Below are 17,873 nucleotides of genomic sequence, written 5' to 3'. Positions count from 1 at the left end.
ACAGTAAGACAGACAGACACCAACACGAGTAGCCAGACCACAGCCAGTGTTTCTTGTGGGCAGAGAAGGTGTGAGTATGTGTGGAGACATAGCCAGTGTCTGGTGGACGGGGAAAGCCCTGAAGAAAGACAGAGAGGAGGAGGGAACAGCACTATACTCACAGGAAAGGCCCTGCTCTGTTTGTTCCTCTGTTCCTCCCTCCTCTCTCTGGGAAGCTCAGCACTCTGGCCCCAGTATGGGCCAGCTGAGGAACAGCTGAGGGGAGAGAGCTTTCTGGTCAGAGCCTGCCAGGCATCCTGTGTCCTGTGCTATGGGGGCACAGCCTTCTTCCTTTACCGTTCAGGACTCCGCCTTGTGCCAGACTTGGGCAGTACTTAGCAGTCATCCTTTTTTAATCCAAACCCTCAAAGGATTGTTTTGTGGCTTCTGACTGCTGGGAGAATGAAGAGAGAAGAGATAACTTCAGGATACAGGTCTGGCTGAGAGGGAATTAAGATTCTAAACCTGGGGGCTGGGGAGATGGCTCAGTGGTTAGGAGTACTGGCTGCTTTTCCACAGAGTCAGGGTTCAGTCCCAGCACCCACATGGCTGCTCACAGTGTCTGTATCTCCTGTTCCAGAAGATTCCATATCCTCTTCTGGCCTCCATGAACACCAGACATGCATGTGGTGCACATAAGTACATGTAGGCAAAACACTCATACACATAGAATAAAATAAATAAATCTTAAAGTTTATTTTGAGGAAAATAATCTAATCTGGGTACCCTGAATCTGGGTGTATGCAGTGTCGATGCCCTCTGTCTGGATGGAGAGGGGAATAGCCATTCCCAACCCAGAGAGCACAGAAAAGGCTGGAGGAGCAGACAGGCTGGCCCATCTCTCTTTGTGTAGGGTACCTTGCGGTTTCTTGTTTTTCCTGTCCTTTCTTCCTCCCTGTACTTGAAAGATTCCTTTTCTCATTGTTTTGATTCCAATAATACAATGAGCATCACATTTTAAACGTGGTTAAGAGCATTGCAAAGCCTGAATGAGTCTCTCAAAGCTGAGCTGGGGGGTGCAGCAAGGAGAGGCAGGTTCACACTCTCTGTTGGCTCTTGCTGTTTTCTGGAGTCCCAGTCCTCTAGAGATTGAGGAGGCTTGCTAAAGGGGCATGAGACAAACCCCTGAAGAAGTGATTCCCAGTGTTTTCAATGCTTGTTAAAAGTACCCAGTTTTCTGGCCTGAATTTGTAGAAACCATCATGCAGCAGGTTGGGAGGCCCATAGTCTGTATTACCAAGGTGTCTCTAGTTCCCATGTCAGTGGAGCCTGAGCTGTGTAAGCAGACAGCTTCTGACTTGGAGGCTGAGGAGGTGAGGTGAGGAGCTTTCCTTTAAGATAAAGCCAGGAGCACTAGCTTATTTATACTGAATGGGTGTTGATTCACTAGGTATGATGTTTATGGAGTCTCGTCTTGCTGAACAATACAGAATATAGCAGTTATGTGCATAATCACATTTAATTATAATGTTGTGAATTGTTAAATGTGATAAAGATTGCCTTACAAGAACTCTTATTAAACGCTCCCTGTTGTTTTCTCTTAATTACCGCTGTGGAGTTTTGGAGGAATTTGTTCTTCCTTTCACTGGATAGAGAAGTTTTGAGTTGTACCATGAGCCTGGCACCATGCTGGGGGTAGGGCAGTGTTCAAGAGTCACCAACAGCTCAGGGCTCTACCTGCTGCCCACAATGGATTTCTTGTCTGGCAGTGAGGATAGACTCAATAAATCCTCCACCAGCCATGAACCTTGCAGTTTTGCATAAGTTCATTCTTAGCAACTAAAATATTTCTTAAAGTCATTAGTAAGTGTGTTTTTGAAATTGCATTTATAAAAATGAACATATTCACTTATAAACAAATACTAGACCGAAGGAAATCCTTATGATACCATGTTAAAATCAATTTAAAATCAGCTGAAATACAGGTAGGAATCTTCCGGTTACTCTCTAACATATAGGATGAATTATTCTATGAGTCCTATACAAGTTTAACATTGGAGGCTGGAGTGATGGCTCAATGGGTAAATGCTGAGCAAGCGTGAGGACCTGAGTTCACATCCCTGGCACTCAAGTAAAAGCTGTGTGTGTATGGCCACTGGCTTCTGTAACCTCATGCTGTAGGGTAGAGACAGACAGATCCCAGGGGCTCACTGGTCAGCCACTCTAGCCAAAATGAGGAGCTCTGAGCTCAGAGAGAGGCTGCATCTTAAAACATAAGGTGAATAAGAGACTGAGGAAGATGTCCCCTCTGGCATCCTGTAGGCCTGCACCTGTGTGGTGAGCACACACACAGTTTAAAGATTCCCCTGTTCCTTTTTATTTCCCCACAACCTCTCTTTGCCCTGTCTCCTCACTTGTGAATGTGGCACATTTGTAAAGTACCCGTAGTGGTTTCAGCACACCTTCAAATCATGCCTGTAAGTTGCCAGTCAGCCATGGGAGGATGAATAGAAGATGGGAAGGAGGATCTCCGTTAACCCTGGCTCTCTGTCTGCTTTCAGTGTTGCAGGAGGTGAGCTGTTTGACTTCTTGGCTGAGAAGGAATCCCTGACTGAAGAGGAAGCGACAGAATTTCTCAAGCAGATTCTCAGTGGTGTTTACTACTTACACTCGCTTCAGATTGCCCACTTTGACCTGAAGGTAACACTGTGAGTGGAAACCAGATGGAAGCTTAGGCCAGCCGTGGCCTTTGTGGCTTGTTGGCTAAGGTAAACTGAGGCACCTGAATAAAGACATTTCTCCCATGTGGGCTTAACAAATGGAGTTGTTCATGTAAGTCACTAGCCTATAATCTCTTCCCATGGCTGGAGTGTCTAATGTTCGTTTTGTGGGGTAGAGGCTTAATATCAGTGGTCACAGTCAGGAATCCTTGGAAGGACTTGAAGGAGCTTACTAACCAGGTGCTTCAGCTTGGACATTAGGCTGTTTTTGGCTGGTTGGCTGGTATAGGGCACAGCTTTCATCCTCCTGTGGCTGGACATTTGGTGGAAGGTATCTTGAGTGTTTCTTCTCTTGATACAAGCCTGGAGTCTGACCCTTTCCTTCACTGTCAAGCAAACCCAACTCCAAACTTGGCTGGGTGTAGGTCCTTTGACTGGCTGGAAGCAAGGCTGTATGGGATTGAAAATGTGTGAACTCCGTTTCTAGCTCTTACGGAGGCATGCTCTGTTGGGGAAAGGGAGACAACACAGGGACAACAGACAGTGACTGTTAGGTTGACTGGAGGTGACCACAGGCTGGTGCAGGCCATTAAGCTAGAACAAGACTGCAGAGGGAGAAAGCGTCCTGTAATTTTCACTGTAGCAGGGCCATGAGGCCCATGTCTGTGTCCCCAGTGTTAACCAGCGCACACCACAAGGTGGCTTTCTGCCAATGTCCATCTGCTTGATTTCTTGTTTCTGACCTGGGAGCTGGCAATGCCCATCAATAAGTGCTGTCTGGGCAGCTGTCAGGACCAGAGGGTAGGAGATGACAGGTCCAGGCTCCACTTCCACGGGAATGACCCTGATTTCTGCCCTTTCTCCTCAAGTCGTCAAGAAGAGCGGTGCTCTAGTCATCCTGTCCTAGCAGAGCAGACATCTTAGACCTGCCTCCTGTTTCCTGCCTCCCCTTCCTTACCAAGGGTTTTCTGGCCTCAAATTCTTGGTCTTAGACCTGCCTCCTGGAGACCCTGAGCTCAAAAACGTGTTATTCCCAGGCTCTCTTTTCATCTACATCTTCTTCTTCTTCTTTTTTTTTTTTTAAAGCAGTGAAGAAGAACCATTTTGTCACCCTTTTACTTCTCTCTTTCTCTTTAAGCCGGAAAACATAATGCTTCTGGATAGAAATGTGCCCAAACCTCGGATCAAGATCATCGACTTTGGCTTGGCCCATAAAATTGACTTTGGAAATGAATTCAAAAATATATTTGGGACACCAGAGTTTGTAGGTAAATTTTCTTTGCTCTCGGGCTCACTTATGTCTCATCTACATTCTGCTGACAGGGTCTCCCTGGCTTTAGGATCATTTCCTGTCCATGTTTCTGCTTGTTATGTGAAGACAGACTCTGTTGGTCTGCAGACTTCCCAAGCTAATGAGTCTTTATTTTCTCTTAGCACCAGAGATTGTCAACTATGAGCCCCTTGGTCTCGAGGCAGACATGTGGTAAGGAGAATGTCCTTGGTGTTGGTATCTTTCTGATCTATTTGGCTGTTCTCCTAATGGCTTTGTTTTTATTTTTATGTACAGGAGCATCGGGGTAATAACCTATATTCTGTAAGTATCAAGTCTACAGCTCATGTATTCTTTCCTTGTCTCTGAGACCACAAATGTCATCTGCCAACCAGATAGATCATGTAGGCCCCTTCAGCTTATGCATGCTCCCCATTAAGCATCTTCATCCTGAACTCTCGAAATGTGTTTATTTTATGCTAATTGGGCTTGTTGTTCCTTAACCAAATGAATTGCCAGAGATTGTAACATAATTATGGTGAGAAATTCTAGCTGTCCATTGCTTAGAAAGTAGGAAGAAGAGTTTTATTTTAAACTACACACTAGTTCAAATGACCATGTGTGATGTTGTGTTTGTGTGTCATGTAAGTACTTGTTAATATGTGCATGCATGGTGTATTTGTACACAAGTATGAGTGATTATTCTGCATTCCACTTTTATTATTATTTTTTTGAGATAGGGTTTCTTTATGAACCTTAAGCTCATTGATTTGGTGACGTTGGTTAGCTGGTGAGCTTCAGGGGTCTACTCCTCTGTCACCCACATGCCACTGTGCCTGGCTTTTTATGTGGATTCTGGAGGTCCTAATTCACTTTCTCATGCTTGTGCAGCAGGCATTTTAACAGCTGAGCCATCTCTCCAGCCCCAAATGAACCTTTAGCATGACTCCTTGGCATGAAGTCCATACTTTGGTTCATAACTGTTCAGTGTTCATGAAGTGTGATTGACTCTGAGGTGACTAATTCTGCACCAGGATCTAGTCCTGTTTGGTGTTTCCCACGTGAGACTCAGAAGAAGTAGTGACAACACACGAGGGGCATTAATGTTCTGCTGATGCCCCACTTTATTTTTAACAGCCTAAGTGGGGCTTCCCCATTTCTTGGAGACACTAAGCAAGAAACATTAGCGAACGTATCTGCTGTCAACTATGAATTTGAGGAGGAATTCTTCCGTAATACCAGTGCCCTTGCCAAAGATTTCATCAGAAGACTGCTGGTCAAGGATCCAAAGTGAGTGTCCCCTCTTCCTGTAAGGCAGAGCCTTGTGTGGCTGAGGCTGGAGACCAGCACCTGTTCTGTGGGTGGCTACCTTTTGTCAGACCCTCACTGTTCCACCTGCTAAAGGAAGAACACCCCAGAAGGAAGTGCTTCAGAAAATGCATTCAGGGTCTTCCTGCTTGCTCACTCAGCCCCTGCACAGGGGAAGAGTCTGGAGCTGAGCTGACCTGTGGGGTTGCACTCAGGTTTTTTTTTAAAGTGTGGGCCCCAAACTGCATTTTCCAGAGTGTCTGCTTGGTAGGTTGAACCAGCATGAAAATAACTTTAGCACTGTCTCAGGGTCCTGTGAATGTTTTTCTTTCTCCTTCTTTCCCCTAAAGGAAGAGGATGACCATCCAGGATAGTTTGCAGCACCCTTGGATCAAGGTGAGTTGCTTCTTACATTGGAGTTGTAATCATTTGTCAGTGATTAGTGCGAGTACCTATGGGTCATGCTGGAGTGTTAGCTGGCTGCTTTAAAGCAGAGTGTAGACTGCAGTGTGTCCCGTAGTGTGTCCCAATGATTACAGAGGGAGAAAAATGAGCTGTTAAGAGCAGGAAGAAGTCCCGTCTGTTGAACAGGCATGTTTGGTGTAACCTATGGGGTTACAGTACAAGCAGCATTTTAAAGCTTGAATTATTTTCTATCATATAGATGTTTCAAATTTCAGAATCTTTTGAAAGATCTGAAGGTCTGTAGATACCATATTCTCCTTCCACACTGCTGTAGGGGAAGCTGCCCTTTTTTTGGAGCCTTGACCCTGACACATGACACTTTCACATTGCTGCCCTATTGGCACTTGGGGAAACAAAACTGAATTTGCTTCAGCCTGAAATTAAAGGAACTGAGGTTGACGAATGTATAGCTTTCTGTCACTGTAGCAGTATACCTGGGAAAAGGCCTTTGAAGAAGGAAAGGCTGGTTTGGGTTAGTTTTAGAGTTTTCAGTCTGTGGTCACTGGGCACTGTCATTGATTGGAGCCTCTAGCAAGATGGGTCATTACAGCAGAGAGAATGTGGTAGGATGGAGCTGCTGACTGTAGTATAGCCAGGCAGGATGGCAGGATGAAGGGCCAATGGTTCCAGTAGGTTCCTTCAAGGACTTATCTTCTTTCCACTAGCCTCCACTACTGCAAAGTTTCTTTTCTGCCTACAAGTTGCACAATCTGGCCAGTAAGCCTTTAGAATAAGAGGTATTGGGAACGTTTAGGATAATAAAGGTATCTAATAGTTGAAAACAAACTCATGGGCCTCATCAGTGGGTATTACAGAAAGCCAAGGCTCTCCCACTCCCACTTGGGGTAGAGCCTGTGCCTAAGTGTATTCATTGAACAAGATGCAGTGAACTTGTCTGAATGCTGTTAGGATGGGCCGAATGTGCATACCTCTAGGGTCCCTTCAAACCTGAAATCACTTAGTAAGAAAGACTAAGGTTCCAACCTGTCACAAAATGGCCTCCCCATGAATCTTGTCATTCCAAAACCGTCATTGTGGAAGATTATAACTGATTGGTTACAAGCTCGCCTTTGATTAGATGCACTTTCTATGTATTATACAAAATACTTAGTCATTAAGAGTTAGCTGGCCCAGTCTAGTTCTTCCTAGATCCTTTTGTTTTTTGAGAGGGTCTCAAGTATGCCAGGCCAGGTTCAATCTTGGATATAGCCAAGGATGACCTTGAACTTCTGACCCTTCTACTTCCACCTTCTGAGTGCTGAGGCTGCAGGCATGCACCTCCCTGCCTGGTTTATGTGGTACTGGGGATCAAAAATTCAGAGCTTCTTAAATGCTAGGAAAACTCCACCTGCTGAACTACATCCCAGCATAGCTCCTGGGTCTTGAATGTTATTCTCTACTCCTCATGCTATTTTAAGATTGTGAGTGTGTAAGCCTTGTAGAGTAATGATGGGTCGTAAAACATTGTCATTTAAGCCATTTCTGTAGTTAGCTTTCATTATTTTTTCTTGAATTTTCATTTTAGCCTAAAGATACACAACAAGCACTTAGTCGAAAAGCCTCAGCAGTAAACATGGAGAAATTCAAGAAGTTTGCAGCTCGGAAAAAATGGAAAGTAAGACTCTTTGATTCTCTGTTTTCTGTCTGCTCTGGTCAGGGTTCATGTCTTCTCATACTGGGAATTGGTAAATGCATTCATTTAACAAAAGTCCAGTCTGTAATCTCCTGTGCTGTTGTTACTTACTTTCAAAGGCAAGCACAAACCATATTTAAGTGCTATTTGACTTGTTCTTTGAAATGAAATTTTGCATGCTCCCTTCTCAGATCATCCCCAAGGCAAATTTTTAAATCAATACAATAAGGTTACAGTGAACACTTTTCCAACTGTGACAAACCACATTCTAAATAAGCCTGTTCTTCCTGTTGAGCAGTGAGGCCTGGAGCTTGTTCAGAAACTCACCTTCCTTTGTGGGATTGTAGGGGGCACTGAGATGGGGACGAACCCTGGCAGTATGGCCTGGAGCTTGTATCAGAAACCCACCTTCCTCTTCATGGGTAGGATGCTAGTTCAGGCATCTTTGAAACAATCAAAATTCAAGGATCAGAAAGTGATAGTGTGGCTTCCAGTGCTCAAGATTAGGTCAAACTGGGGAGAGCAAGCCCCTACCCTCTTTCCCTGGCTGTCCAGTGGCGTACCTCAGTTTTACACCTATTAAGCTAAGGCTAGACTCTCAACAAGGCTTAGAGTTTATGCCTTAGTCTCTCTCCCCTTTCTTCCTCTTTTCCTCCACCTTCCCTCTTCTTTCCTTCCCTCCGGTCTCTTCATTTCCCTGTGGCTTCGGCCTTTGAGGATATGGAGGAACTTATACTGCAGACTGATGTATCTGTCACCCACCTGTGCATGTTAATAGCCACAAGTATTCCTTTAGCTGACTTGGGCCCAGAGAGCTCAGAGCAAGGCCATTGCATCCCATGCGGGACCCAGGAAGACCCTGTAAGCGTTTTGTTGGGGTTAAGAAAACAAGGCATAGAGAGAGATGGGTATGAGGCAACCACTTCTGCAGGTCATAGTGAATGTACAAGAGTCTCTCTGTCTTACTATCTGGGCTCATGACCTTTAGAATACTTCCCTAAGCAAATGGTCCAACCTGCCATGGAGTGTCCACCCCCAGAGTCCTGCTAGCAGTGAACATGCTCTCAATGTTTTCTTTTTAAGTTCTCTTTCCTCCACCCCTTGACTTTTTATGTTTATTTTACTTTTAGCAATCTGTTCGCTTGATATCACTGTGCCAAAGATTATCCAGGTCATTTTTGTCCAGAAGTAACATGAGCGTTGCCAGAAGCGATGATACCCTGGTAAGCAATCCTGTTTGCCTTGGCCAGCTTCTCTCAGCACTGTGTTTAGATTGTTTACATTGTTCTGTTTGCTCATCAGTCCAGAAAACCCCACATCATGGAAATACCAGGTTCGCACTTACTCTTGAGGTGGGCTCACTCTGTGCCCTGTCCTGCTTTCCTCCTTGATTTTGATTTGTCTTAGCTGCCATCCTTACTATTTCCAACACTACTCTTCCCGTGAACACTTGTATACACACAGACACACCACACACACACACACACACACACACACACACACACACACACACACACGTAGGAAAGAAAGGGTAACCAGTGGAAGAAGAAAGAGCTTACATGAATTCTTATGAATGAACATAAGAGCTCTGATTGCCACCAATAGGAGAATACAGAGTCACAGTAACACAAAAGGACAGACAGCCCTTACTTCCTTCCCCCACCAACACCAAGGAAAGCACAATGACTGTCTCATGGTAGACCCAAGGCCATATACACTTGGTTTATTGACATTGTCCTGACTGTCCAAAGCCCTTGAGAATGGCACCACAATTTTCCCCACATCCACACTGAAACCTAATCACTGATGAGCTCTTCAGATACAGCTAGACACCTCTCACTTCAGAGAGACTTTCTCCAGCCAGTCACACAATGGGGCTTTGTTTACTGAAGGTGAAGGGGACTCCAGGAAAGGCAGACACAGTGGTTCTGTGGGAACTACCCTGGCCTGTAACCCAATAGTTGGTGTTTCCTGGGTAGAGCTAGGGACTCCTAGGACAATGATCACATGGCAGCAGACACTAGCTCTTCTTTTCTCCTGACGCTACTCTGCACTAATGCTTCAGCTCTCGTCTACAACTATAGAGTAAAAGGAGAAAAAAAATATATATATGTATGTATACACACACACACACACACACACACACACACACACACACACACACACACGTATATGAATGAAGGAAAGCCGGAGAGAGTAAGTTATAAAGGCTAGGAAGGAAGACCACTTTGGAAGATTTGGAAGTGTTAGTGGAGCCATGGAAAAATGGCAGTGTGGGTCTGACTGTGGAGATGACTGAAGTTCATGAGTCAGCATTCTTAACAGCCCTGTGTCACAGTGAAAGCTAGTGTAGGAGTTCTAGGAGTGGAGCTCTCCACCTGCTTTGTCTTCTGCTGATTGTGGGGGCTGTAGTCTGTCTTCTGTTGACTGTGGGGGCTGTAGGCTGTCTTCTGCTGACTGTGGGGCTGTAGGCTGTCTTCTGTTGACTGTGGGGGCTGTAGGCTGTCTTCTACTGACTGTGGGGGGCTGTAGGCTGTCTTCTACTGACTGTGGGGGCTGTAGGCTGTCTTCTGTTGACTGTGGGGGCTGTAGGCTGTCTTCTACTGACTATGGGGGCTGTAGGCTGTCTTCTGCTGATTGTGGGGGCTGTAGGCTGTCTTCTGCTGATTGTGGGGGCTGTAGGCTGTCTTCTGTTGACTGTGGGGGCTGTAGGCTGTCTTCTGTTGACTGTGGGGGCTGTAGGCTGTCTTCTGTTGACTGTGGGGGCTGTAGGCTGTCTTCTGTTGACTGTGGGGGCTGTAGGCTGTCTTCTGTTGACTGTGGGGGCTGTAGGCTGTCTTCTGCTGACTGTGGGGGCTGTAGGCTGTCTTCTGTTGACTGTGGGGGCTGTAGGCTGTCTTCTGCTGATTGTGGGGGCTGTAGGCTGTCTTCTACTGACTGTGGGGGGCTGTAGGATATCTTCTGTTGACTGTGGGGGCTGTAGGCTGTCTTCTGCTGATTGTGGGGGCTGTAGGCTGTCTTCTGCTGACTGTGGGGGCTGTAGGCTGTCTTCTGCTAACTGTAGGGGGGCTGTATACTGTCTTCTGTTGACTGTAGGGGGCTGTAAGCTGTATGCATGCATGTGAGCACACACACATTCACACACATAGACACATATATGCACATGCACACACTCACACACACACTTTTATTGGCCATTCAGAGGATTTTACCTTACTATTTTAGACCTAGAGAAAGAAAACATTCAAATGACAAGAAGGAAGGAAGGAAAGAAAGAAAGAGCAAAAAGATAATTCTGTAATTGGAAAATTTAGCAAATGAGACTGTCTTCTTTAAACAAACCATGGATTTCCTTGGTTCTGTGGTTTTTCTCTTTTCTCATCCAGCAGTGGAGGTCATGTCACAAAGGAACCTCTCCACAGTGCTTTTTAGTAACCCTATTTTGACAGATTCCTAAGATAAACAGAGGGTCATTAGTCAGCATCTTGTTCAAAAATCTGAACCTTAAACACAGTTTGCTCTCAGTTACAGTGCAGGTGCCATCAGGCTCGGTTAATAGAAAGTGGTAACAGTTGGCAGCATGAGAGGGCAGTTGTTCACCTCCCAGCTCCCTTTGTGACTGGATTGCAGATTCAGTGGCATTCTTTCCTTAGAATGCTTCTGTGGCAAGCAAGCTAGGGTTCATCCACTGTGTTGATAAGCGTCCTGGCCGCTGTACAACTCTTCCCATCCTCATGTCTCTCTCAGGATGAGGAAGACTCCTTTGTGATGAAAGCCATCATCCATGCCATCAATGATGACAACGTCCCAGGCCTGCAGCACCTGCTGGGCTCATTATCCAGCTACGATGTCAACCAGCCCAACAAGGTCTGACCCTCCTCTGCTGGGGGTGCCAGAGGGTTGCACCACAGACTGTGCACCCCGAAGTCCATTCTGTAGGGGAAAGCTTTTCTGTCTAGAGTGATTTGAGTTGCAAATAAGGACTTTTTGCATTGAGGGCCTTCGTTCACACCCCACGTGCACCTGCACCCTTGCAACTCTTTCTCTTTTACAAATAGTAGCACCACCCTTGAGTGTAAATCTGAAAGAGGAGGTGCTTCTTGCCCTTCTCAGGGTGTCTTTCCTTCCTGTTCCCAGATCCGGGGAAGGGTCTGGCTTCCATGTGGGGGGCTGTAGGCTGTCTTCTACTGACTGTGGGGGCTGTAGGGAAGGGAGAGGCTATCCATGACAGTGTGGGCTTTCCCTTTCCTATCAAACCTGAAAAACAGAATAGTTTCCTCCTCTCTTCCAGCATGGGACACCTCCGTTACTGATTGCTGCCGGCTGTGGGAATATCCAGATGTTACAGTTACTCATAAAACGAGGCTCAAGGATTGATGTCCAGGATAAGGTCATAATTCTGTGTCATTAAAAACGAATTCATTTCATGTATTCCCCAAAGTCTTCCCAATCATAGGAGCAGTAAATGGGAGAGTGTGTCTACTCTTGTGATTTCCTATAAAAGTGAGCTGCATAAAGAGCCTTGTGCAGGCTGACATGCCCTGGGGAAAGATGCGCACATCCCCCCCCACCCCCACCCAGGGGGGCTCTGCTCCTTTCTCCTGCCTTATGCCTTGCAGATCACATTTACTCAATGGTGTTACAAGTCATACATTGTGTAGTTAATCTAATCAGAAATTCATTAGCTTGCATGTTTATCACGATTCTGGATATGGACACATGTCCTGGTGTAAACAGCATTGTAAATGCAGATGTCATTGAGTGACAGTCTCTGAGAATCCATGAGCTCCATCCCCGATGCAATTAAACGTGGACTGAGTGTTGGGGGGGGAATCTAGAATGTATTTCTTCTTATTATTCTCTAGATGATGAAGCATAACAATTGTTCCCGTGGTATTTCAGCTGTATCAGGTGTTATGAGTAGGTCAGAGGTGATGTAGAGTGGATTGGAGGATATGCTGGTTCTGTACAAGCTACATCATTTTACAGAAGTTTCTTAAACACCCATGAAGACACCGAGGGGATTGTTAGAAACTCTAGCTAGAGGGTGATATGAAGGCTTCGAAAAAGAGAAAGAATGTTTGGTTTTACATTGAAATACTTATATATTTTAAGAAAAGTTGCAAAGATAATATAGAAAACCTCTTTCCACTCTTCACTAAGCTTCCCTTGTTGCTCATGTGGTACACAACCATGGTATAATTATCAAAGCCTTGAAGTCAAATGGGGTTTTGTTCCTCTGGGAAGAGGTTCCCCTGGGGTTTGTTTCCCCATAAGAAGGGAAGCTCTGTGATTCTAAAGGGTGCATGGTCCAGGAGTTCTAGCTGTGACTCTACATTGGTTTCCCTGCAGGGAGGATCCAATGCCATCTACTGGGCCTCTCGGCATGGCCACGTGGATACTTTGAAATTTCTCAATGAGAATAAATGCCCTTTGGATGTTAAAGACAAGGTAAGGCTATGTGTCTTAGGACGAACAAGAGGAATCAGGGTGAATTAAATGTTGGTCTGGCTGGTGCACCAGAACCCAAAGATAAAGGTTGAGGACCAAGTCCTCCAGTAGGGGATTTAAAGTTGAAGGTTTTGGGGTTTTTTTGGATTTTTTTTTGGCTGTGGCTTGCCCACTATTTAAAGTTTCTACCTTAGATGTTTCTAACTGTTGTTGGGCTTGTGGGGAAGCAAAGTATTTAGGGTTGTGTGGTGGAGCAAAGCTGGTCTCCTCATGGCAGCCAGGAAGGAGGGAGACAGAGGCACCCTCAATGTCTCCTTTACTGTAACCTAACTTCGTTAGCCTCCCCCTCCTAAAGTTCCAAGCTTTTCACACACAGTCTTCAAGGGGTGATCGAGATCTGGACAGCAGCACATAAGTTCATCCCTGCAGTTTTCCTGACACTTGACAATAAACCATGTTTTCTGTGGTTAGCTTAGTCTGACACTGGCAGGTGCAGATACAAGCAAAGCATCGGAAGTTGTATTTGTTATTCACAGAAATTTATTTTGAGCAAATTGTAGTGTTCTTTAAAATCTCAGAGAATGTAAGGAATAAGTTTCTGAGCACAGATAAGGCAATGAAAGGAGAAAGTTGTTAATAAATAAAACTACACATTTGCCGGGCGGTGGTGGCGCACGCCTTTAATCCCAGCACTCGGGAGGCAGAGCCAGGTGGATCTCTGTGAGTTCGAGGCCAGCCTGGTCTCCAAAGCGAGTTCCAGGAAAGGCGCAAAGCTACACAGAGAAACCCTGTCTCGAAAAACCAAAAAAAAAAAAAAAAAAAAAAAAAAAAAAAAAACTACACATTTAAATAATTGCAGAATGATAAGCCTGATCTTAAAGGGGTGGGGTTTGTGCATGTGTACAAGAGTCGGGTAGGGGAGTAGTGTTAGTTTCAAGTTCAACAGCTGCAAGCATCTGTTCATCAAGGAGGTAAAACATGGCCCTCATAGTAAAGGGAACACAGTCTGAGTTGTTTTCAGTACCGAGATGAACCAGGTGTGAGTGTGCACCGCAGCTGCCTGGGCTGCCTGACCCCAGGTCCTGCTTGTAATCTCGGGAGCAAATGGCTTGAGAGAGAGTGTGAAGTACCACCAAAGCAAGGCGTGGGCCAGCGCTCTAGGTCTCCCGAGAGGTTTTGAATTCTGGTCTTTAGATCATGGGTCCATTTCTTTTGCAGTCTGGAGAGACAGCCCTTCATGTGGCATCCCGATATGGCCATGCAGATGTGGTTCAGCTACTGTGCAGCTTTGGCTCTAATCCTGATTTCCAGGACAAGGTAGGCTATGGGAGCTAATTTGTTCAATTCCCTGCCCCCAGGCCTCAATGTGCAGCAGCCAGGTGACCCAGGTGACTCAGGGAGCCTCTCGACTTAGGTGTCTATCTGTTGCAGAGCACAGGTCCTCAGACAGCACCCTGCAACCAGCTTCCTTTCTAACTTCTTCATTCACCCGTTCAGTCCACAGGACAGCCTGCTCTCAGCACCCTTGCTTTACAGATGCGGGAAATCACACAGGAAGTTTCACAGCCTGCTCAAGCTGTCTGTGGTGGGACCAGGGATTGAACCCTACCCAGTCTGGGTTTAGGATTTCTATTTATAAGCACTGCTCTGTCATGGAACCTTGTAGACAGATGTGTGTTTGATAATGTTGATGGAGGTTCAAACTTCCCCCTGAGCTTTCAGGCCAGTGCTTCCTTGACTGGTTACAGAAAGGCCATCATGATAGCTGTCTCACAGCATGCTCTCCTGACTCATCCTGGAGTTACATATCTGACAGGGATCAAAGCACAGCAGAGGAGAGCTTTCCTGCCTGTAATAGTTTCAGATAGACAAATAAAGGAAGGCAACTTTGCCGAAAGATGTTCTGAGTCCACCCACATGAAGGTTTTGCTCTTTAGGAGCCAGAGCCAGCCCCTGTGGGGCCCCAGTAGTACTGTCTGTAATATACCGAGAAAGCCAAGTTCACTTAGCACTCCTGTTGAGGGGACAGACTGACCAGGGAGAGCGCTGGGTCTGCCTCTTAATGGCAGTGGCCCCTGATGGTGTCGTTAGTTCGGATTAATTTTTTGCCCCATTGACTGCAATCTGTGTCCTCCATGGCCTTGACTTTGCTGCCATCTGCCTTTCTTCCTCTGCACCATGCCCTTGACCAGGAAGAAGAAACCCCCCTGCACTGTGCTGCCTGGCATGGCTATTACTCCGTGGCCAAAGCCCTTTGTGAAGTTGGTTGCAATGTGAATATCAAGAACCGGGAGGGGGAGACCCCACTGCTGACAGCTTCCGCCAGGGGCTATCATGACATCGTGGAGTGTCTGGTTGGACATGGAGCCGACTTGAATGCCTCTGATAAGGTGCTTTATGGGGAAAATGCTTGGTGCTCGCCATGCAGTGATCTGGTGGGCTGGAGGGACTGAGGCACTTGCCCACTTGAACTCAGTGTACTATAATTTCCTGTTTTTGGTTCCAGAGGTTTCTGGAATTTTCTAGAGTCTTCTTTTTGGTATGTAACTAAGTTTATGACTTGAGCAAGCCAGTTTGGCCACCGTGTTAACCTTTTTAATTTTGGAGCAGGGACAATGACACCAGATTGTCAGATTTTAGACGTACGTAGAAATGGGTGTTTGTCACCTGCTCTTTTGTAAGAAGACAATAAACCGCTATTATTTGTTTTACAATTTCACTTCTAGACCAGCTGTTCCCTTCTTACCTAAGCAAATTCAACACAATCTCTTTGAACTTGTACTTAAACAGATACAGTAATAGTGCTGTGTACAGTTAGGCTGGGGTCTTGTAGTTCATGCAACCCTTTGTGGAGTGGTGCCATGGAACAGTGTGTGGTTCTCAGCTGGAGGCAGCTGTGTCCCCAGGAGACTTTCTAGGAATATCTGGAGACATTTTGGTTGCTGAGGTTGGGCTGGGTATTTGATACTGGCACCTGGTAGACAAAGCTAGTACTTCTTCTAGACATTCGAAAGTTCTGAGTGCTGAGTGGAGAAACTTATGCAGACACAGTAGAGATGGGGCCGAAGCTCCGCTTGCCCACAGCACTTATCACCTCTATTCCCCAGGGATCCTGTTTGGGGTGCTATTAATTCCTAGGCCAGGTTCTTGCATCTGCTTTCTGAGCATTCAACAGCCCTGAGGGAAATTATTTCTTCTTGTGTTCTCTCTCTCTCTCTCTCTCTCTCTCTCTCTCTCTCTCTCTCTCTCTTTCTCCTGATGCAAACTAAAGTAGGAGTTTCTCTGCTTAGGAATTTAGCAAGTATTTTTCAATCTGTTGCATGGGCAGTTGGCATACCAGTAGTTAGTTGTATCTGAGACAGAGACATGGAGTCTCTCTGTCTGATCTCCTGCCTGCGCCTGGTGATCAGCTCAGGCTTCAGGTATGCAGCGTGAAATGGATCACCCTTCCAGAGGCCAGCCAATGACTTTGAAGCTCTTGGATGTTTGAAGTAGCCATCCTGTTTCCAGCTGAGCCTCACACAGGAGAGAGAGGGCTGAGGGTCTAAGTCAGAGCACTCATGGGCTTGGGCTTGGTTCCAGGATGGACACATTGCCCTTCATCTTGCTGTGAGGCGTTGTCAGGTGGAGGTCATCAAGACTCTCCTTGGCCATGGGTGTTTTGTGGATTTCCAAGACCGGCATGGTAACACCCCCCTGCATGTGGCCTGCAAAGACGGAAGCGCACCTATCGTGGCGGCCCTCTGCGAAGCCAACTGCAATCTGGACATCTCAAACAAGGTACTTGTGGAGGGTGGGGTCCCCAGGTGACCACCGGCTGCTGGGTTCTGCCATGTTTTTATTATCTTGTCTAGTTCAGGATGACTGTCCTTCATATGCACTTGCTTTCTTAGGGGACAGTGCCATTTTGAGCTGTGTGACTGTTGAGTAGTTTCCTAGACTAACAGAAAATGGAGACATTAACATACACTTTTGCCTATCCTCACTACCCACTGCTGTGCTTGTAAAATGAATGAACCTATGTGTGTGTGTGTGCGTATGTGTGTGTGTGTGTGTGTGTGTGTGTGTGTGTGTGTAGCAGGTCTGAACCTATGCATGTGCACACATGCATGTGTGCTTGTGTTTCCAAGAAGAGTCGGAGTCCATGGCACAAATGCAGACTTCTTTCTGAAGTGGTCTTGGTAAATACTCTTGATGCTGGGTTTTGATCAAGGCCCCTGGGAGCACTGGCTGTCTCCCTCATCTCTGTTGTGCTGTCTGTGGGCAAAAGTTTCAAACATGGCTGTGTATGTCTGCACGCATGCACACTAAGCAAATTTGGTAAAACCAAGGGAATGCTGTCATCTTATAAGTCATACAGGAGTGAAAATAAATTGCATTTTATCAGTCCATAAAAAGCCGCAAGTGCAGATTCTGGACTGTAGCTGTCACCAGTCATTTTACTAAGTCCCATATAGATTTTCAGTACAAAATAAGCACACTCTTTTTTTAAGGTCATGTTAAAAATGAAGTTGAGAGGAATTTATTTTAACTGTGGGATATGTCAGTTTATAGATGGTATACACACACACACACACACACACATTCCATAGGGTTTCATGATGATTTGTTGGAGGATCAATAATTTATGAAACAGCTGGAGAATTGTCTTGCTATTCCTCTTGCATATTCCAAGATTAATTGTGGTGGAAATTGAAGTTGGTAATCCTCATACTCTGGGACCTGTGAAGGCTTTAGCTAGGTCTTTGCTTTAGCTGTCTCTTGCTCTCCTGGTCTATCCTTTCCTAATCGTGCCAAGATAGATGTGTAAGTGGCTTAAGAAGGAAGCTAAATGGCTTTCCTTCCAGGGTTCCCTCAGTGAGTTAGAAGGGGCCTCAATGGACATGTGCTCATTAAACTACCTTCACTGCGGGCAGCAGGGTGGACAGCCTGTGCACAGCATTTGGGCTACACCAGCTAATGTCTTAGCATGGACAAGGAAGGCCCAGAGTTCAGTTCCCACTATCCAGAAAACATAAAACAAAGCAAAACGTGTTTTAGCTCATGA

At 45.9% G+C, this 17,873-nt stretch overlaps 1 protein-coding gene across 2 annotated transcripts in view; it reads left to right on the top strand.

The window, feature by feature from the left end:
* Dapk1 (death associated protein kinase 1) overlaps positions 1–17,873 on the top strand; it is a 163,551-nt gene that overhangs the window by 111,462 nt on the left and 34,216 nt on the right. For both annotated transcript variants that reach the window (XM_059262764.1, XM_059262765.1), the window contains 14 exons: positions 2,541–2,679; positions 3,838–3,967; positions 4,134–4,182; positions 4,267–4,293; positions 5,107–5,259; positions 5,628–5,673; positions 7,268–7,357; positions 8,506–8,598; positions 11,123–11,242; positions 11,667–11,765; positions 12,728–12,826; positions 14,045–14,143; positions 15,019–15,216; positions 16,409–16,606. In XM_059262764.1, coding sequence (XP_059118747.1) covers positions 2,541–2,679; positions 3,838–3,967; positions 4,134–4,182; positions 4,267–4,293; positions 5,107–5,259; positions 5,628–5,673; positions 7,268–7,357; positions 8,506–8,598; positions 11,123–11,242; positions 11,667–11,765; positions 12,728–12,826; positions 14,045–14,143; positions 15,019–15,216; positions 16,409–16,606 — 1,540 coding nt within the window. The remainder of the gene's footprint in view (positions 1–2,540; positions 2,680–3,837; positions 3,968–4,133; positions 4,183–4,266; positions 4,294–5,106; positions 5,260–5,627; positions 5,674–7,267; positions 7,358–8,505; positions 8,599–11,122; positions 11,243–11,666; positions 11,766–12,727; positions 12,827–14,044; positions 14,144–15,018; positions 15,217–16,408; positions 16,607–17,873) is intronic.

Source organism: Peromyscus eremicus, chromosome 5 (assembly GCF_949786415.1).
Source record: "Peromyscus eremicus chromosome 5, PerEre_H2_v1, whole genome shotgun sequence".
Classification (NCBI taxonomy): Eukaryota; Metazoa; Chordata; class Mammalia; order Rodentia; family Cricetidae; genus Peromyscus; species Peromyscus eremicus.
Note: the sequence above shows the minus strand (reverse complement) of the source record. Positions and strands in the feature narration are given on the sequence as shown.